The 15,425-nt window shown below is 43.3% G+C and overlaps 1 protein-coding gene across 6 annotated transcripts in view; it reads left to right on the top strand.

The window, feature by feature from the left end:
• The first annotated feature begins 12,147 nt into the window (after positions 1-12,147).
• Positions 12,148-15,425, top strand: part of GUCY1A2 (guanylate cyclase 1 soluble subunit alpha 2) — a 178,000-nt gene continuing 174,722 nt past the window's right edge. For all 6 annotated transcript variants that reach the window (XM_064170894.1, XM_064170904.1, XM_064170912.1 and 3 more), the window contains exon 1: positions 12,148-12,408. In XM_064170894.1, coding sequence (XP_064026964.1) covers positions 12,148-12,408 — 261 coding nt within the window. The remainder of the gene's footprint in view (positions 12,409-15,425) is intronic.

Here is a 15,425-nt window from a genome sequence, read left to right as displayed (position 1 = left end):
GTATCAGTACACTTATATGAGTCTGCTCAAATTGAAGTTTTACTGTTTTCAGTATTTAATGAGCTATACATTGATGTTTATGTATGCTTACGTGTGTCTGCTCAAATTGACATTTTACTGGTTTTAATATTCAATAAGCCATACAATGACATAAATAAGGGTGAGCAGAACAGGACAGGAAGGAATGGGAAAGAAGAATTAAAGAAAAAAAAAAGAATTGTGAAATGTTTAAGAATTACTGGTAGCAGTGCTTAGGGAGGAATATACTCTAAACAGTAGCATAGAACTTTTGCTTTTGTTACTTATTTCCCTTATTTCTTAAAAAGAAAGTTATTTATTTAGGAACTTGTTTGGAAATAAGATCAGTGGTTTCTATTCACACCTCTATAATTTGCCTTACTGTAATCTGACATTTTTTCCTGCAATTTCCAAATACTGTCTGCATTAAACCATTTTACTGCTTTTCTGGTAAGCAAAAGTAATTTCTGCCACGTGATTAACTCCAGACACACTCCAGTGCCATAATTTTTGTCCTGCTTTTCACCTGCAATTCAAGGGCAACAAGGGCAAGCGTAGGATCCTGCACCTAAGGAGTAATAACCTCATACACTAGCATAGATTAGGGGCTCAAGTTCTGGAAAGCAGCTAGGTGGAGAAGGATCCGAGTGTCCTTCCAGACAGCAAGTTAGCCCTAAGCCAGCAGTCTCCTCTTGTGGACAAGAAGGTCAGTGGTATTCTGGGGTGCATTAAGAAGAGTGGGGTCAGCACACTGAGGGACAATCTTCTTCCCCTCTACTCTACATTTGTGAGGCCACATCTGGAATACTGTGCCCAGTTCTGGGCTCCTCAGTTCAGAAAAGAGAGGGAACTACTAGAGAAAGGCCAAAGGAGAGCTATGAAGATGACTATGAAGATGGTTAGGGGACAGGAGCATCTGTCTTATGAAGAGATGCTGAGAGAGCTGGGCTCTTTAGCTTGAGGAAGGCTGAGAGAGTACCTTACTAATGCTTAGAAATACCTAAAGAGCAGTGATCAAGCAGATGAGACCAGACTTTTCAGCGGTGCCCAGCATCAGGACAGGAAGCAACAGGCACAAACTGAAATGCAGGAAGTTACATAAGGAAAAACTTCTTTACTCTGAGGACAACAGACCGGGCTGCCCAGAGAGCCTGAGGAGACTCCTTCTCTGGAGATACTCAGAACTCACCTGGACATGTTCTTGTGCAACCTGTTCTACATGAACCTGCTGTAGCAAGGGGGTCAGACTAGATGATCTCCAGAGGTCCCTTCCAACCCCGAATATTCTGTGATTCTGTGAATCTGTGAATGAGTTCAAAGTGCTTCTCATAATCTGGGGAAGCATTCAGCGTTGAGGCAGCACAGACATTTTCAACATTAACCTGCTTCTCTCTACAGCAATGCATTTGCATTTCTATCCAACCAACAAAGAAATTGCTTTTTAGCATTTTGACACCTTCTTAATTTTGAGTCCTGTAAAGCATTAAACTTTTGTCAGTGAGTGGAAAACATGACACAATTTGAAGACAAACCCACATGCATGAAGAGAAACAAAAAAGGAGCAAGAAAAAAGTGATCAATCCAAGATGACACAGTGCACTTACATTTCATTTCATGGTAATAACAGGGCATGGTATTTTACAGGAGTTTTGTATTGTGCACAGGTTAGTACTAAAAAAAATAGTATAAATCAATTATATTAGACTCATAGAATCAGTCAGGGTTGGAAGGGACCACAAGGATCATCTAGTTCCTACACCCCTGCCATGGGCAGGGACACCCTACCCTAGAGCAGGCTGGCCAGATGGGCAGAGGCCAATGGGATGGCATTCAATAGCTCGAAGTGCAGGGTGCTGCACTTTGGCCACAACAACCCCATGCAGAGATACAGGCTGGGGTCGGAGTGGCTGGAGAGCAGCCAGACAGAGAGGGATCTGGGGGTGCTGATTGATACCCGCCTGAACATGAGCCAGCAGTGTGCCCAGGTGGCCAAGAGGGCCAGTGGCATCCTGGCTTGCATCAGGAATGGTGTGGTCAGCAGGAGCAGGGAGGTCATTCTGCCCCTGTACTCTGCACTGGTTAGACCACACCTCGAGTACTGTGTTCAGTTCTGGGCCCCCCAGTTTAGGAAGGACACTGAGATGCTTGAGCGTGTCCAGAGAAGGGCGATGAGGCTGGTGAGAGGCCTTGAGCACAGCCCTATGAGGAGAGGCTGAGGGAGCTGGGATTGTTTAGCCTGGAGAAGAGGAGGCTCAGGGGTGACCTTATTGCTGTCTACAACTACCTGAAGGGTGGTTGTGGCCAGGGGGAAATTGCTCTCTTCTCTCAGGTGGCCAGCTCCAGAATGAGAGGACACAGCCTCAGGCTGCGCCAGGGGAAATTTCGGCTCGAGGTGAGGAGAAAGTTCTTCACTGAGAGAGTCATTGGACACTGGAATGGGCTGCCTGGGGAGGTGGTGGAGTTGTCATCCCTGGGACAGTTCAAGGCAAGGTTGGATGTGGCACTTGGTGCCATGGTCTAGCCTTGGGCACTGTGGTAAAGGGTTGGACTTGATGATCTGTGAGGTCTCTTCCAACCTTGGTGATACTGTGATACTGTGATACCTCCAGGGATGGGGCCTCAAACACCTCCCTGGGCAACCCATTCCAGGCTCTCACCACGCTCATGCTGAACAACTTCCTCCTCACGTCCAGCCTGAACCTACCCATCTCCAGCTCTGCTCCATTCCTCCTAGTCCTGTCACTCCCTGATATCCTGAAAAGTTCCTCCCCAGCTCTTTTGTAGGCTCCCTTCAGATACTGGAAGGCCACAATAAGGTCATCTCGGAGCCTCCTCTTCTGCAGCCTGAACAGCCCCAACCTTTTCAGTCTGTCCTCATAGGAGAGGTGCTCCAGCCCTCTGCTCATCCTTGTGGCCCTTCTCTGGACATGCTCCAGCATGTCCACATCCTTCTTGTAATGGGGGCTCCAGAACTGAATACAGTTCTCCAGGTGGGGTCTCACCAGAGCTGAGCAGAGGGGGAGAATCACTTTCACCTTTTGGGAATCAAATTCTCATTGCTTTACAGAAGATATTTTTAACTTCTGTGGTTTAGTTTTAGCTGAATCTTGTTATTGAAGAACAAAGTGGAAAACTGATGCTGTAGAAAGCTTTACTAATGGGTAATCTGAACTGCAGTGTTTGGTCACTTAGCAAACCAGCCCTTGACTGCAGCACTGAACTGAGAACTTAGATCTACCCTGTATTTTTAAGAGAAACATTCCATAAATCTAGTTTAATTATTTGCTTTAATTGCAAAGTGTTAAATACCACTGTCATAAGAGTGTGTTTAAGGCTTGCAATGGTACTTTAATGTAAAAATACTTTGTATATCTGTTTTACTTATCTAGACAGACCATGGTTTAAAAACACTATTCCTTTAGCAGCAAATATTTTTGGTAGCTAGAATATTTTTTGCATTACTATAAGCAGTTAAATTCCTGTTAAAGAAGTATGTACCTTGTGTGCAGGTATTTTTTTTCCTGTAAAAGATTTTGAGATTGATTCACCTAAGGCTTGATTCAGAGAAGTTGTGAGGATTTTCTGCATGGTGCTGAACATCCCAGCTAGCATCAGTAGGAACGAAAACTACTAGATTTGGTGCACAGTCCTTCTAAATCCACCAGGAAATGGTGGTCGTTTGTTCAAGCTTATTCATATTGCAGATGTTTGCTCTGTAATCATTTGCAAATCACCTTGAGAAGTTCTCTACAGAAGTGAAATAGTGATGGTGTGGCAAACACGTTGCAACAACCCCCCTCCTGGATGGGTGATTCCCTTACAGTAACCTACCTTTGTCAAACATTTTTGCATAATAGATGTTGACATGAAAGAGGACTTGGGAATAAGTAAGCATTTTTTCATAAAGAAACGGATTGGGCTTTCCTCCCCTGTATTTTCCTTTTCTGTTTGTTTGTCTCCTTCCCCCTCCTGCCAACACAACATTTTAGACATGGTCTAACTCAAATTCTAAAGATTAAATGGCATATATTTTTTTTCCTAGTTCTGTTACCATTATAAAGTATATTTATTTAAATGGTCTCAGAGCACAGCTTTTCCATTAGTATTCACACTACTCTCTGCACAAAAATATTCCTTCAGGAATCGTTGATCTATTTTGCAAAGAACACAAGAAACCTTGGAATATGAAATTGTGGTATCCTGATGCTAAGTAGCATCATCAAGAGTGACAGTGCTCTGAGTAGCACAAGTGCTTATATTTGTAAGTTGTTTTCCTTCACCAAAACGAAGTGACAGAAACTAAATGGCAGGAAAATAATTTACTTTGATATTTATCTGTAGTCTTGTTCCAAGGAGTCAAGTGAAAGTGAAGAATGAGGTAAAAAGCAATTAAGTTTTCAAGGACTAAAGACACAAAAGAATAGAAGGAACAGAAAAGTGGATTCTAAACTGGTGATAAAACTTAGGCCATCCTATTTTGCAACTCTTGTAAACACTTATCTAGAATATTAGAATCCTTTTACACAAGTAGCTACAGCATCAGGAGGTTAGATAGCTAAACATCTCAAAAGGTTTCTGAACACTACTAAGTACTTACAACTGCTATGAGCTACTAAGCAGAGACAGAGCAAAGTTTACTTTGAAGACACATCTAGCAAAAGAGGCATAGGCAGCTGTATCAGCATTATAAGGAGCTATGCACATTACACTCTCCTGCTTGCAGAAATTGCTTTTGCAACAGGATCATTTGCCATCTCTGAGTGGAATAGAATAGATTTTATTACACAAGATTTTATGTAGAAGTTAAATAGGTTTCATTTGGACATTTTGGCTGACTTTGTGCTCAGTCAGTAGTACTCTGTATGTAGATATCATAGATGTTTTTTATTTGCTCAGATACTACCATGGTCTAGTTGACTGGCTAGGGCTGGGTGCTAGGTTGGACTGCATGATCTTGGAGGTCTCTTCCAACCTGGTTGATTCTGTGATTCTATGATATGATTCTATTATGTACATTTTTAGGTACAAGCACATTCTTGCTCTCTCTCTTGTGTGGCTGAAACTACATATTAGTAAAACCTTACATACATACATGTAGTTTCCTGTTTTGCTTCATGGGAGCAAGTCATTACAGACAATTTGTTAATCAGTTCATCCACTACAGGATGCAAAGGGGCTTTCAAGAGATAGTACTCCTACTCATTATACAATATGAAGACTCATTTTTAAACAAGTTTGGGTAAAATAATGTGTGGTTTCCTGACACTGAGATAGAAAAGAAAGAAAGTAATGTAATCAGACAAGGTGTCAGTGTGAGTTAATTTTAGGCCTGTTGGTAAGACTACATTAATGACTATGATTTACATTTTGGAATTTTAAAATTGGAAAACATCTGGTACAAGGTGACAATTTGGGAAGAGATGAATTGTAATAAAATACACTGTTTGTGGAAAGAACTGTCTTGCTCTGATGACTCTGCAAAAAGATGCAGTAAAACACTGTGTACTACATACACTGGCTTGGCCTTCTTTGGTAGAACCCACTGTCAGAATCCTTGCCAGGTCCTGGATGAGTTAGTCAAGGAACCTATCCTCTCACAAACTCTACTGCAGACTAGTCATCTTGGATATGCTTTGCACCACTTCTTGCCTTGGCAAACTACTCCTCCATCAGGTCGGGCTCAACTTGGTAAAACCTGGTAAAAAACTTCGACAGTACTTTGTCATCACCCTAATCTTCACAGGACCTATCTCCTAACTACTTGCCTTTGCTTCCAGAGCTGATTCAGTGCTGTCCCTGTCCATCTCCAACACTGTAGTGTTGCCTGGAGATAATGTGCTGCATGAGACCACCAAGGGAGGTTTCTATATGCAAGCCAGAGTAATGAGACATGAAGGGCACCTTGCCTTGTGGACACTGGCTTTGCCTTTTCCCAGGACATAAAGCAGTTCTAGCAGCCATTTGAGAAAACATGGGAGTCTTGGTTTAATTCAAACTCTGTCTAGGACACAAGAAGCAATTAAAATCTTTGCTGTCTTGGAGTCTTATGCTGTATGAAGAGTGCAGTGTTCTGCCCCAGAAGTCTATAAAAAGGTCTGTTTAAACAACCACTCTGATACAGATGATGCTTGAAAGTGAATTGTCTTTGCTCTCATATATAGCTAACATTATATTTTCTTTAGATTAGTCTGACTGATGACGTAGATGTCCTTAGAAAATCTGTTTAATGCAGGAAGTCTATATGTAATAAACATGGTTGCAAGGGTGAAAACAGAGTGGTTTCTATAGACAGTCATTTTTCTAGAGTGTCTTGACTAAGCTGCAGAGAGCGTTGAGGTGAGGTAGCTCTATAGTAGTATCTAGATGCTCATCAGCATCTTGTTTTAGCAATGGAAATAAATTTGGATGGGGGTTATAAGTAACTGTGAGGCTGAACTCATGGAGCCTCTGTTACTCAGGACATGGAAGTGTTGCTGATCAAGAAAAGGTTCAATTTACCTCACCTGGTGCTGAATTCAGTAAACCTGTCTCTCTGTGCAAGACAAATAGAAATAAGAGGTTTTGAGTGCTGTGCTGTGCATTTTCTTTTACAATCCATAAATTTTTATGACTGAATGTTTAGCCAGCTGTGTGTTCCTTCTATACAATTAGCTGAAGCTCCATGCCATCAGAAGTTCTCCCTGAGATCTGCAATCGCAGTCTGAACTAACTGTCTGAGTCAAAGTATTGCTATTTGGGTGGTCTTATTTTTCTTTGCTCTCTCATCCCTCTGCCATTTTTTTTTTCTGAAATAGCAATGATGACAGTCTAACACATCTCCTTCCACACCCTTGACATCTGTGCTAGTTTGAGCCTAGCTAGAATGCTTTGGTGAGAAGAATTAGATTACAGGCTGTGAAAGGGAAACAACGGTGATGTCTACTTCACTCATAGGCTTGCTGAGATGTATAAGAACAAGAACACAAACACAGATAACATAGTCACTGTCTGGGCTTTGGGCTGAACTTCTCTCTCTCTCTAACCTAACCTGCAGTCTGTGTGAGTAATCCACCTGCTTCCTCATCTCCCTGGCTAATCCTCCAAAATTTCCTTGAATATGAGGCAAGGTCTGGGGTAAGGTAGAGGAGTGGGAGGTAGGTGGAGGGGTAGTTGAGAGCCCCTTCTAAGGACTCAGGTTTCTGGGAGGGGGAGTTGTGTTTCTGTATTACCTTTTAGACTTGTGTATTTCTGTATATAACTGTATATATTGCAAATACATGCTTGCACATTGTGCTAAGCTGCAAATATAAAGCTTCATTCAATTTCCAGAGCTGCTGAGTCTAGTCTGGGTGATTTCCAAAGTGTGTGTGTGTGTGGGGTAACACCCAAACCTTCACCTTTGGTAAGCTAGTATAGTGAAAACCCTGAAATTGCAAATGGATTTGACACAGGCCTGTTCATGTTTCAAATCAATTGATTCTGAATAAAGCTGTCTTGAAGTTAGATTAGGCAACAAGGGATTTCTGATTCTGGTATTGATTTGCTATGCAGTGGGAAACTCATGGTATCAGTCACCTGTGCTTTGTTTTTCTCATCCATGAGAAGAACAAAACTCTGCAAAGAGTGCTGAGGGTCACAGACATTTCATGAGCATTAAGACCTAGATTATGCTGCCTCTGTTACATAGTAATTCATCCCACAGTGCAGAATAGATTCATTACTCCTTTAGAGATAAAGCATGCAGTGTGATGGACTCAAACATAACCTGATTACTGGAACATCAACTTTGGCCCATGCGAATCTGTTCTATCTTGCACACAAGCTTTATTTTCAAGCAGCTGAAACGTAAAACTGGTAATTTCTCTAAGCCAATCGTAATTCAACAGATCATTAATGACAAATGGCAGAATGCCTCAGCCATCCTTCCAGGCAATATTCCAGATGGAAGTTATTTGATAAAGAACAGGAAGGTTTGGCAGAATGTGAAAAAAGAATAAATTTGCCACACATCACTCATTTTGCCTGACTGCAATAAAGTAATTGTAATAGAATGTTGTCACAGGATAATGGTTTCCTGCTGCTTCAGAAATGCTTTGCAAAACAGATGTTTACTTTCTCTGTGGGCGGCATTGATCCCAGGACAACAATATTTTCTATTAAAGAAGAATTAAGTACTTATAGGTCCAGCAGTACTATTCAAAGATCGTTATAAAAAGTCATATAATGCAGTAGGTGAAATGATATGAAATGTATGTGATGTATGTGATATATGCAACTAATCCCCAAGCAGGATTAATTCAAGTTGTCTCTTCCAGCAGCTTTGCGACTGATGTTTTCTCAACAAATGCAGATAGGACAATGCAACGCACAATGATGAAGTTGTTTTTGTTATTTTAATCTTCCAAGGCTCTGTGAACTGCAGGAAAACAGCATTTGTAAATAAAAATAATGACATCAAAACTCTTGCATATAATGTCTGATGAGAAATGCTTAGCTAATAACAAACAGACAAAAATTCTGAATGCAGAACAAAAAAGTAACACATGGTAATTAATGGAAATGAAAGATCATGCATTTTATGCCAGGGTTGAGCTCAGTGTTGCCAGTTTTGCTGATTAGCACAAGATAAAAAGTTGAAAACAGGTACATTTTATAAAGCCTTCGTGCATTTCAAAGTAACATTCTTAGAAGAGCAAGTATACACCAGAGATTGACAAAGAAATAAAATATTTCTCTGATCTGTCTGCAACATGTGTAGGATCTGCATTATACTCTGTCGTGTATGATACAAAATCTACACATTTTGGGGAACCTTATACATTTTATAGAGACATAGAGACTTCTGCTGTTCATCCAGTAATGTGGCAACTGTAAAGCTGGGCTCATGATGTGTCTAAAAGAAGAACATTTGTTCTCTCATGTGTTGTATCTCCCTATGTCTACGTGTTATAAAAGGCATTTGACTGTCAGATGTAGAAAGCCTCTGTGGTATTTAGCTTTTGCCAAGGCTCTATCTGGATCAGGAGAAATAAAACCAGAATAATTAACCAGGGATTGAACGACTTATTGGCTCATCAGACTCACCTCCAGGACCCACGTCATCTTAGATCTTTCTGCTGTCCATTTCTGTTTAGCTCAAGATATCTTGTTATAGTATTTGGTTCTTTTCCAGGTAGTGCCTCTATCAAATTCCATGTATTTTCCAATATAAATCCCAAACATACTTGCAGTATGCAGACTGCTGACATCTTTGTAACTGGGCTAGGTAGGTATCAGGCTTGCTTCCACAAATTTTATAGATTGGTGCTGAGCAAAATAACCATTGAATAGCAAATCTGAGTCTAGGTTAACTCAAAGTGCTGCTCCAGCTAGAGCAATAGCGGACTTGAAGAGCTAACTGTATTTTTTACCAAGTGGTGAACTTCATCACCTCGATGATGAAAGAAAATGTGTTTTGCATTCTTGAAAAGAGTTGTTTTGGGATATGTGTGCATTCAGTTATAAAAATCCTGGCCTCAAAAACGGCAACTGAAGCAAAGAATTTATTTTTGCATTTCAGGGTCATCATATTACAGAGAAAAAAAGTAATATGGCCATGAGGGGCACAAAAAGAGTAGTTTTTAATGCTGCAAAGGTAACTCAAGAACACTGTCAAATACTAATGATAAGTTGCATTGGGAAATGCTAGTTTAAGAGGAAGCTGAAGACTTAAAAAAGTGTCAGTTTTGTCATCTTGAAACCATTTTCCCTTGTGCTGAATAAAATGCAAATATGCCTACAAGCAAGTTGCTTACCCTAAAGCTGAAATACTGCACATGGAACCAGTTGACACTTTGGTATTTTAGCATTTGAGACTTATAAATATGTATTTGCGTTTTCAACACTAAACTGTGCGGCTCTTACCCAGTTGGCAGTCACTGAATCAGCCAGGAAACCAGTGGAAGTTTTCTTCCCTAAAGGACTGTATGATATGGTCTACCAGAAGGAAGCTAAACAGAAACTGAAGCATGAGAACAGAGTTAACATCTTAACACAGAGTATTCTGTGTTAGTGATAGTATTTAGCACGTTCTGGACCCCTTAATTCCTCAGTCTCCTCACAGCCAGGAGGGCAGGCAGGACTCAGTCTGCGTGAGGATTCCCTTAAAGGGAAGCAGGAAAAGGCAGGGTAACTGTATCATCCCTCTGCACTCAGGTACTGTTGCAGGGAATATTATTATTCCCTAGAGAAGGGCAGACAGAGGAGGACAATGAATCTGGAGGTTCATCTGAGAATGAAGGTGAAGTCATGTCTGACTCCTGTCCTAGGGCTGTTGAGGACATCACTAGGACTGAAAAAGCAAAGCCTTTGCATCTCAAATGCAATAATTAATAAGGTAACAGAAGGCAGTATGGACCACTCCAGCTTTATGACACATTGTTTCAAGCCATAGGCTTCAACCCTCCATGAAATTAAAAAATATAGCAAGACTAAATAAAGGAGATTCATTGCTCCTCTTACTCCATATACATTTCTCTAGAAAACAAAGCAAACCAAACAAGGAAAACCAACCAAAAAAGAAACTGTGTGAGACAAAACAAACCAAGGGTGATCACACTGAGAGCAATGCTCTGGCAAGGACTACTGTGCCCTAGTTAAAAGCAGCAAGCTCAGCCACCAACCTGTGCTCTTTCTGAAAGCAGACTCTTATGTGCTGCCTGGGGTCATGTTCAAAACCTCCTTCACATCTGTGGGAACCTATCCAGTCACCCCAGTGGGTTCTTGTTTAGGCTGCACTCAAGTATTTAACAGGATAAGGGTGTGAAATGTATGCCATAATATAGGGGAAAGGTAGAGTAGCATCTATGCTTAAAATTGTTGCTTTTAAAAATAAGTTTTGCTTAAGTGTAGATACAATGGCAAGCTGTCTTCCATGACGATAGGATGAACAGCTCGGATGACACTTCCTTGGAGCCCTTTTGCCGAGAAGGACTACATGTGGGCTATCTCTATTGCCGCTAAACTCCCAAGGTGCCATTAAGCTGACAGCATGGCTAGGTAAAGTTGATAAAGAAACACTTTGCATTGTCTTCACAGGTATCATCCTGCATACAACTCCCTGTTTTGTGCCCTTCACGTCCCTTCCCTTCTCCTTTTGCAGCGCTGTGGCACAGGACTGCTACAGAAGAATGAGTTTACTTTCTTCTTTTTATGTACGTGACCTGCAACGAGAGCAAGAGCAGAGCTCGCAGGAAGATGAGAAGAATTTCTGTCTCCCCAAACTACCGGCAGCATCGAAACCTCCCAGCTTTTGCTAGGATTTCTTTTCTAAGCTTCAGCTTTCCGAACGCCATTCGCAAAAGTTCGCTGGCTGTACACGGCTGGAAAGGGACTGAGGACCGCCGCCGCCAGCCGTTCTCCTGGGCTGCGGCGGCCGCAGGGAGCTGTCCAGCACACCGAAGGTCGGACGGCGGCGCGGATCGGGGCGGCCGCAGCGGGAGCCCCAGGTGCTCTCCCAGCGCCCTGCTCGGGCACCGCCGCTCCCTGCGGGTCTGTGAGCGGATACCAGACCGTTTTCCCGCTCCCTTCTAGCCAGGTCCAAAACGCAGGGAGGAAAGCGGAGCGCCCTGTCCGTCCTCCCAGCAGTCGACAGCGGTGGGGAGCAGTCGGCAACCCCCGCCGGTGCTGGTGCCCGGCAGCATCACCCCGCCGGCGAGGAGCACCGCGGCCAGGCGGCGGCCGCGGGCCGCGGCTAGCGGGGCTGAGCGCGACAGGCGGCGAGCGGGGCGGGGGGAGGCGAGAGAAGGAGGGGGAAAGGGCTCCAAACAACACGTGACTCCGGCGGAGCAGCCAGGGAGCCGGGGGAGGGGAGAGCGAGGGCGGGCGGCCGAGGCAGAGGAGGGCAGCCACCGCCGCCGCTTTAAAGCCTCTCGGCTCGGCGCCGCGCAGCAGTTGCACTCTCTCGGCTATACGTGGTGAAGCGTTCAACCAGACAGCAGCGCCGAGGGGCGCGAGTTGCGCCGGCCTCTGCGCGGTGCCGCCGCCGCCTCCCGCCTAGGGGTACCCGCGGCCATGCGAGGCGGCCGCCCCCGCGGCCGGCCGGCTCGGCGCTGCCTGCCGCGGCTGCCCGCCGCCCCGCGCTGAGCCGAGCCGCCGCCGCCCCGCGGCACCATGTCCCGCCGCAAGATCTCCTCGGAGTCCTTCAGCTCGCTGGGCTCGGACTGCCCGGAGACCAGCCCTGAGGAGGAGGGCGAGTGTCCCCTGTCCCGTCTCTGCTGGAATGGCAGCCGCAGCCCCCCCGGCCCTGCCGACACCCCCTTCGCCGCCGCAGCTGCCGCCGCGGCAAGCGCTGGGGCTCGCCGCGCTCCGCGCCGCCGGCGGGTCAACCTGGACTCGCTGGGCGAGAGCATCCGCCGCCTGACGGCCCCCGCGGTGAGTGTGCCGCGCCCGGCCCCGGCCCCCACTGCGCCGCGCAGACCCCGGGCAGCTACCGGCGGCTGCTTCGCAGGCTCGGATCGGTGTTAGATAGGAAGCGGCGGTGCCCACGCCCTCATCCCGGGCATCCCCGCGGGTAGCCCGAGCCCCCTGCCCTTTCGTGCCCGCACGAGCTGTGGGGTTTCAGCCCCGTAGACCTGCGGAAGTAAAAATCTCGGCAGCCCAGTGTTGGAAATCGAGTCGGGAGGCACAACGACGCGCATCTGCCTCCCGATTTGGCTGGGTTGATCGTTTTCATCGACTTCCTCTCCGAATTAAACCCGTAAATTAATGAAGTGCTGATCGCTACCCGGCATTAGCTACGCTTTTAAATAAAAAGCATGGCATTCACATTTCTTCCTTCACCACGGAGAAGATGTGAACTTTTTAAGTCTTTTTCCGTTGTGAACAAGGTTAAAAAAAAAAAAAAAGTTTCGACTTTGTGTTCAGAAATCTTTCAGCAACAGATTTCACTGTCTCTCCCAGATGCACCGGCATTCCTGGGAGATACGTTTCTTCAAAAGTGTGCAGTGAAATCCATGACTTGTGATTATCTGGATAGCTACACCCGTAGTTGAGAAGCAATGAAGCATTGCTTATGTTAATACATGGAGTGAATTTGTGTACAGCCCATAATGTATGCTGATACCGCTTTGTAAGGCTGAAATAGGCTGCTCAGGAAATAGTTGCTTCTTGGAAAATAGAAGGTTTTTCTCCAGCTTTTCTGGATGATTGTTCTGTGACCATGACTGATTTTTCCTTGTAAAGTTTCAGCTGCAGCTGAATGCTTGTTTGGTCTCAGATATTTTAATCTCTTAAAGTATAAAACATTAATTGCAACAAGTAGTCTTAATCCGTAAGATAATGCTTATTTGGTGTTGTGGCATTGGATCATGTTTTTGCATATTGTTACTTAGCTTTGGAAATATCCTTATGAGTCTCACGACCATCAGCTATACACTGCTTTGTTTTCAGCATCCTCTTCATCCTGTTTATTGAACTGCCTGGGTGGAAGTAGACAACCTGTTTAGTGGGAGAAGTTAGCAGTGCATCACATAGCTAATGGTCAGCCAGTTAAGAATTTTCTGTCTCATTGTTTTTTTTTTTTCCCTCTCCTCTGGGAATCTGGTCTTGTAATACTGATATTAATAGATAGTATCTCTGATGACCTGTCTTGTTTTAGTAAAAAAGTAAAAAGCTATTTAATTTGATAATAACACAACGGTATAATTAGAGCATGTGTTACTCAAAATATTTGAAGTATGCTGAAGTAGCTCAGTGCAGTATTTTTAGATAACCTGAGTATTTGTATTTTCCTGGCTTTAACTGTTCCCTCTTGTATCGAGTTGCTCTAAAAGACGATTACAGTTTTGTAGCTTGGATGAATTGTTGAATTTGTTTTCAAAATACACACGCTCTTTGAATTAAGAGTCAAGGGAAACATTGGCAGGTCTTGCAGTCACCTTTCTTTTGTGCTCTCAGAGGAATTTAAGAAGCAAAAATTTCATCCAGCCTGAATTTGATGTTGTAAACTACATCTTCCATGGCTTTTTTTGGAGTTAATTATAGCAACCCTTATTAGTGAAAAGCTGTGGTTTAAAAACAGTTCAGTGTGTGGTGCATACTGTTTAAAATTTGCCTTTTTATCTTGGCATCATAACAGGTGCTTCACTCTCATCTTATGCATTTTGGCATAAATTGATGTAATTAAGTGCCAAAAGTAAGGCTGTCATAATCATAGTGTAAGAGGAGAATTGAGTCCTCACCTTCACTTTTCACTGCAGGAAAACACTATTCAGGTGGATTGTTACTTTGGTGCATTCTTTTCTTACTGAAAATCTTGTTTGTTGGTATTGAATATGTGTCTTCTTCCAACGAGTCCAGTTACCATTTATCTAACACTTTGCTTAATTTTGCACATTTGCTAATATAAATCAGGAATAACTGATTTATAAGTAAAACTGATTTTATAAGTAAAAAAAAAAAAATTAGCCTTTTAAAAGCAGTGTCAAATGGGATTAATTTCTATTATTTGTAAAATTAAGCAGCAAGTCTGAAGAGTACGTTGACATATGTTCTTGCTGAATAAACAGCTTTAATAATTTTGCTACAGATGTAGATAGGTCTTCATTCCATGATACTACAGACGTGAGTCTCTGTTAAGTTTATAAACACACATTTATGTGTGTCCAAATGTTTGTGAGTGTGTATGCTATATGTATGGCTTAATGTTTTCCTTCCGAACATGAATGCTGCAGCAATTTGTCCCCACCTCAGTGTTGGAGGGTGCCACAGGTTTGTTATGTTTATATTTAGACTTAATTTTGTGCTTCCCTTTAGTGAGGGCTGGGATTGAAATATGACTTCTTCTTTTGTGTGTGTGTTTTCACTGAGGAAAAAAAATCTCAGTGTGTTTAATACTGTTGTGGCATGCAGAGAGATCTTTGGGATGATGTTTTGGTGTGGCAGTGGCAGGGGCTACCAAGAGCTGTTCTGGGGATGTGGAGAGCCTCAGACTGAGCAGGAAGAAGAATCCAAAAGTGGAAGGAGCTGATCAAGAGCTCTGTCTGTGGGGCAGAATAGTAAGAACACTGTACAAGCAGGCTAGGTGTGAAAATGTACATGGAAATGATAACGTGCTGTGCAGTGTTACTACCTCTGTACAAACCATCAATGGAGTTTCTGTAGAGTGGAATGTGGTAATGCAGTGTTTGATGTATTTTATCTAAAATGTAGTGAAAAGAATTTCCTGCATTTTGTACTGCATTTAATCAGGTTTCAGCTTAAGCTTAGCTGAGTGTGATCTTGCACAAATACTACTTTTTGTGGAACTGTAGGAAAAAGTTAAGAAGCAAACCTTGCTGTATTGCAGAGTTTAATCCACCCTCTTCTGTTTGCTCCTAGAGAACAGCTTCTAGCATTTTCCAGCACACATGATTTCTCAACTTTTTTCTTAAATACATTTATAGTGATTT

This window comes from Pogoniulus pusillus, chromosome 3 (genome assembly GCF_015220805.1).
Source record: "Pogoniulus pusillus isolate bPogPus1 chromosome 3, bPogPus1.pri, whole genome shotgun sequence".
NCBI lineage: Eukaryota > Metazoa > Chordata > Aves > Piciformes > Lybiidae > Pogoniulus > Pogoniulus pusillus.
The sequence above is the reverse complement of the archived record's forward strand: the minus strand, read 5'-3'. Positions and strand labels throughout refer to the sequence as shown.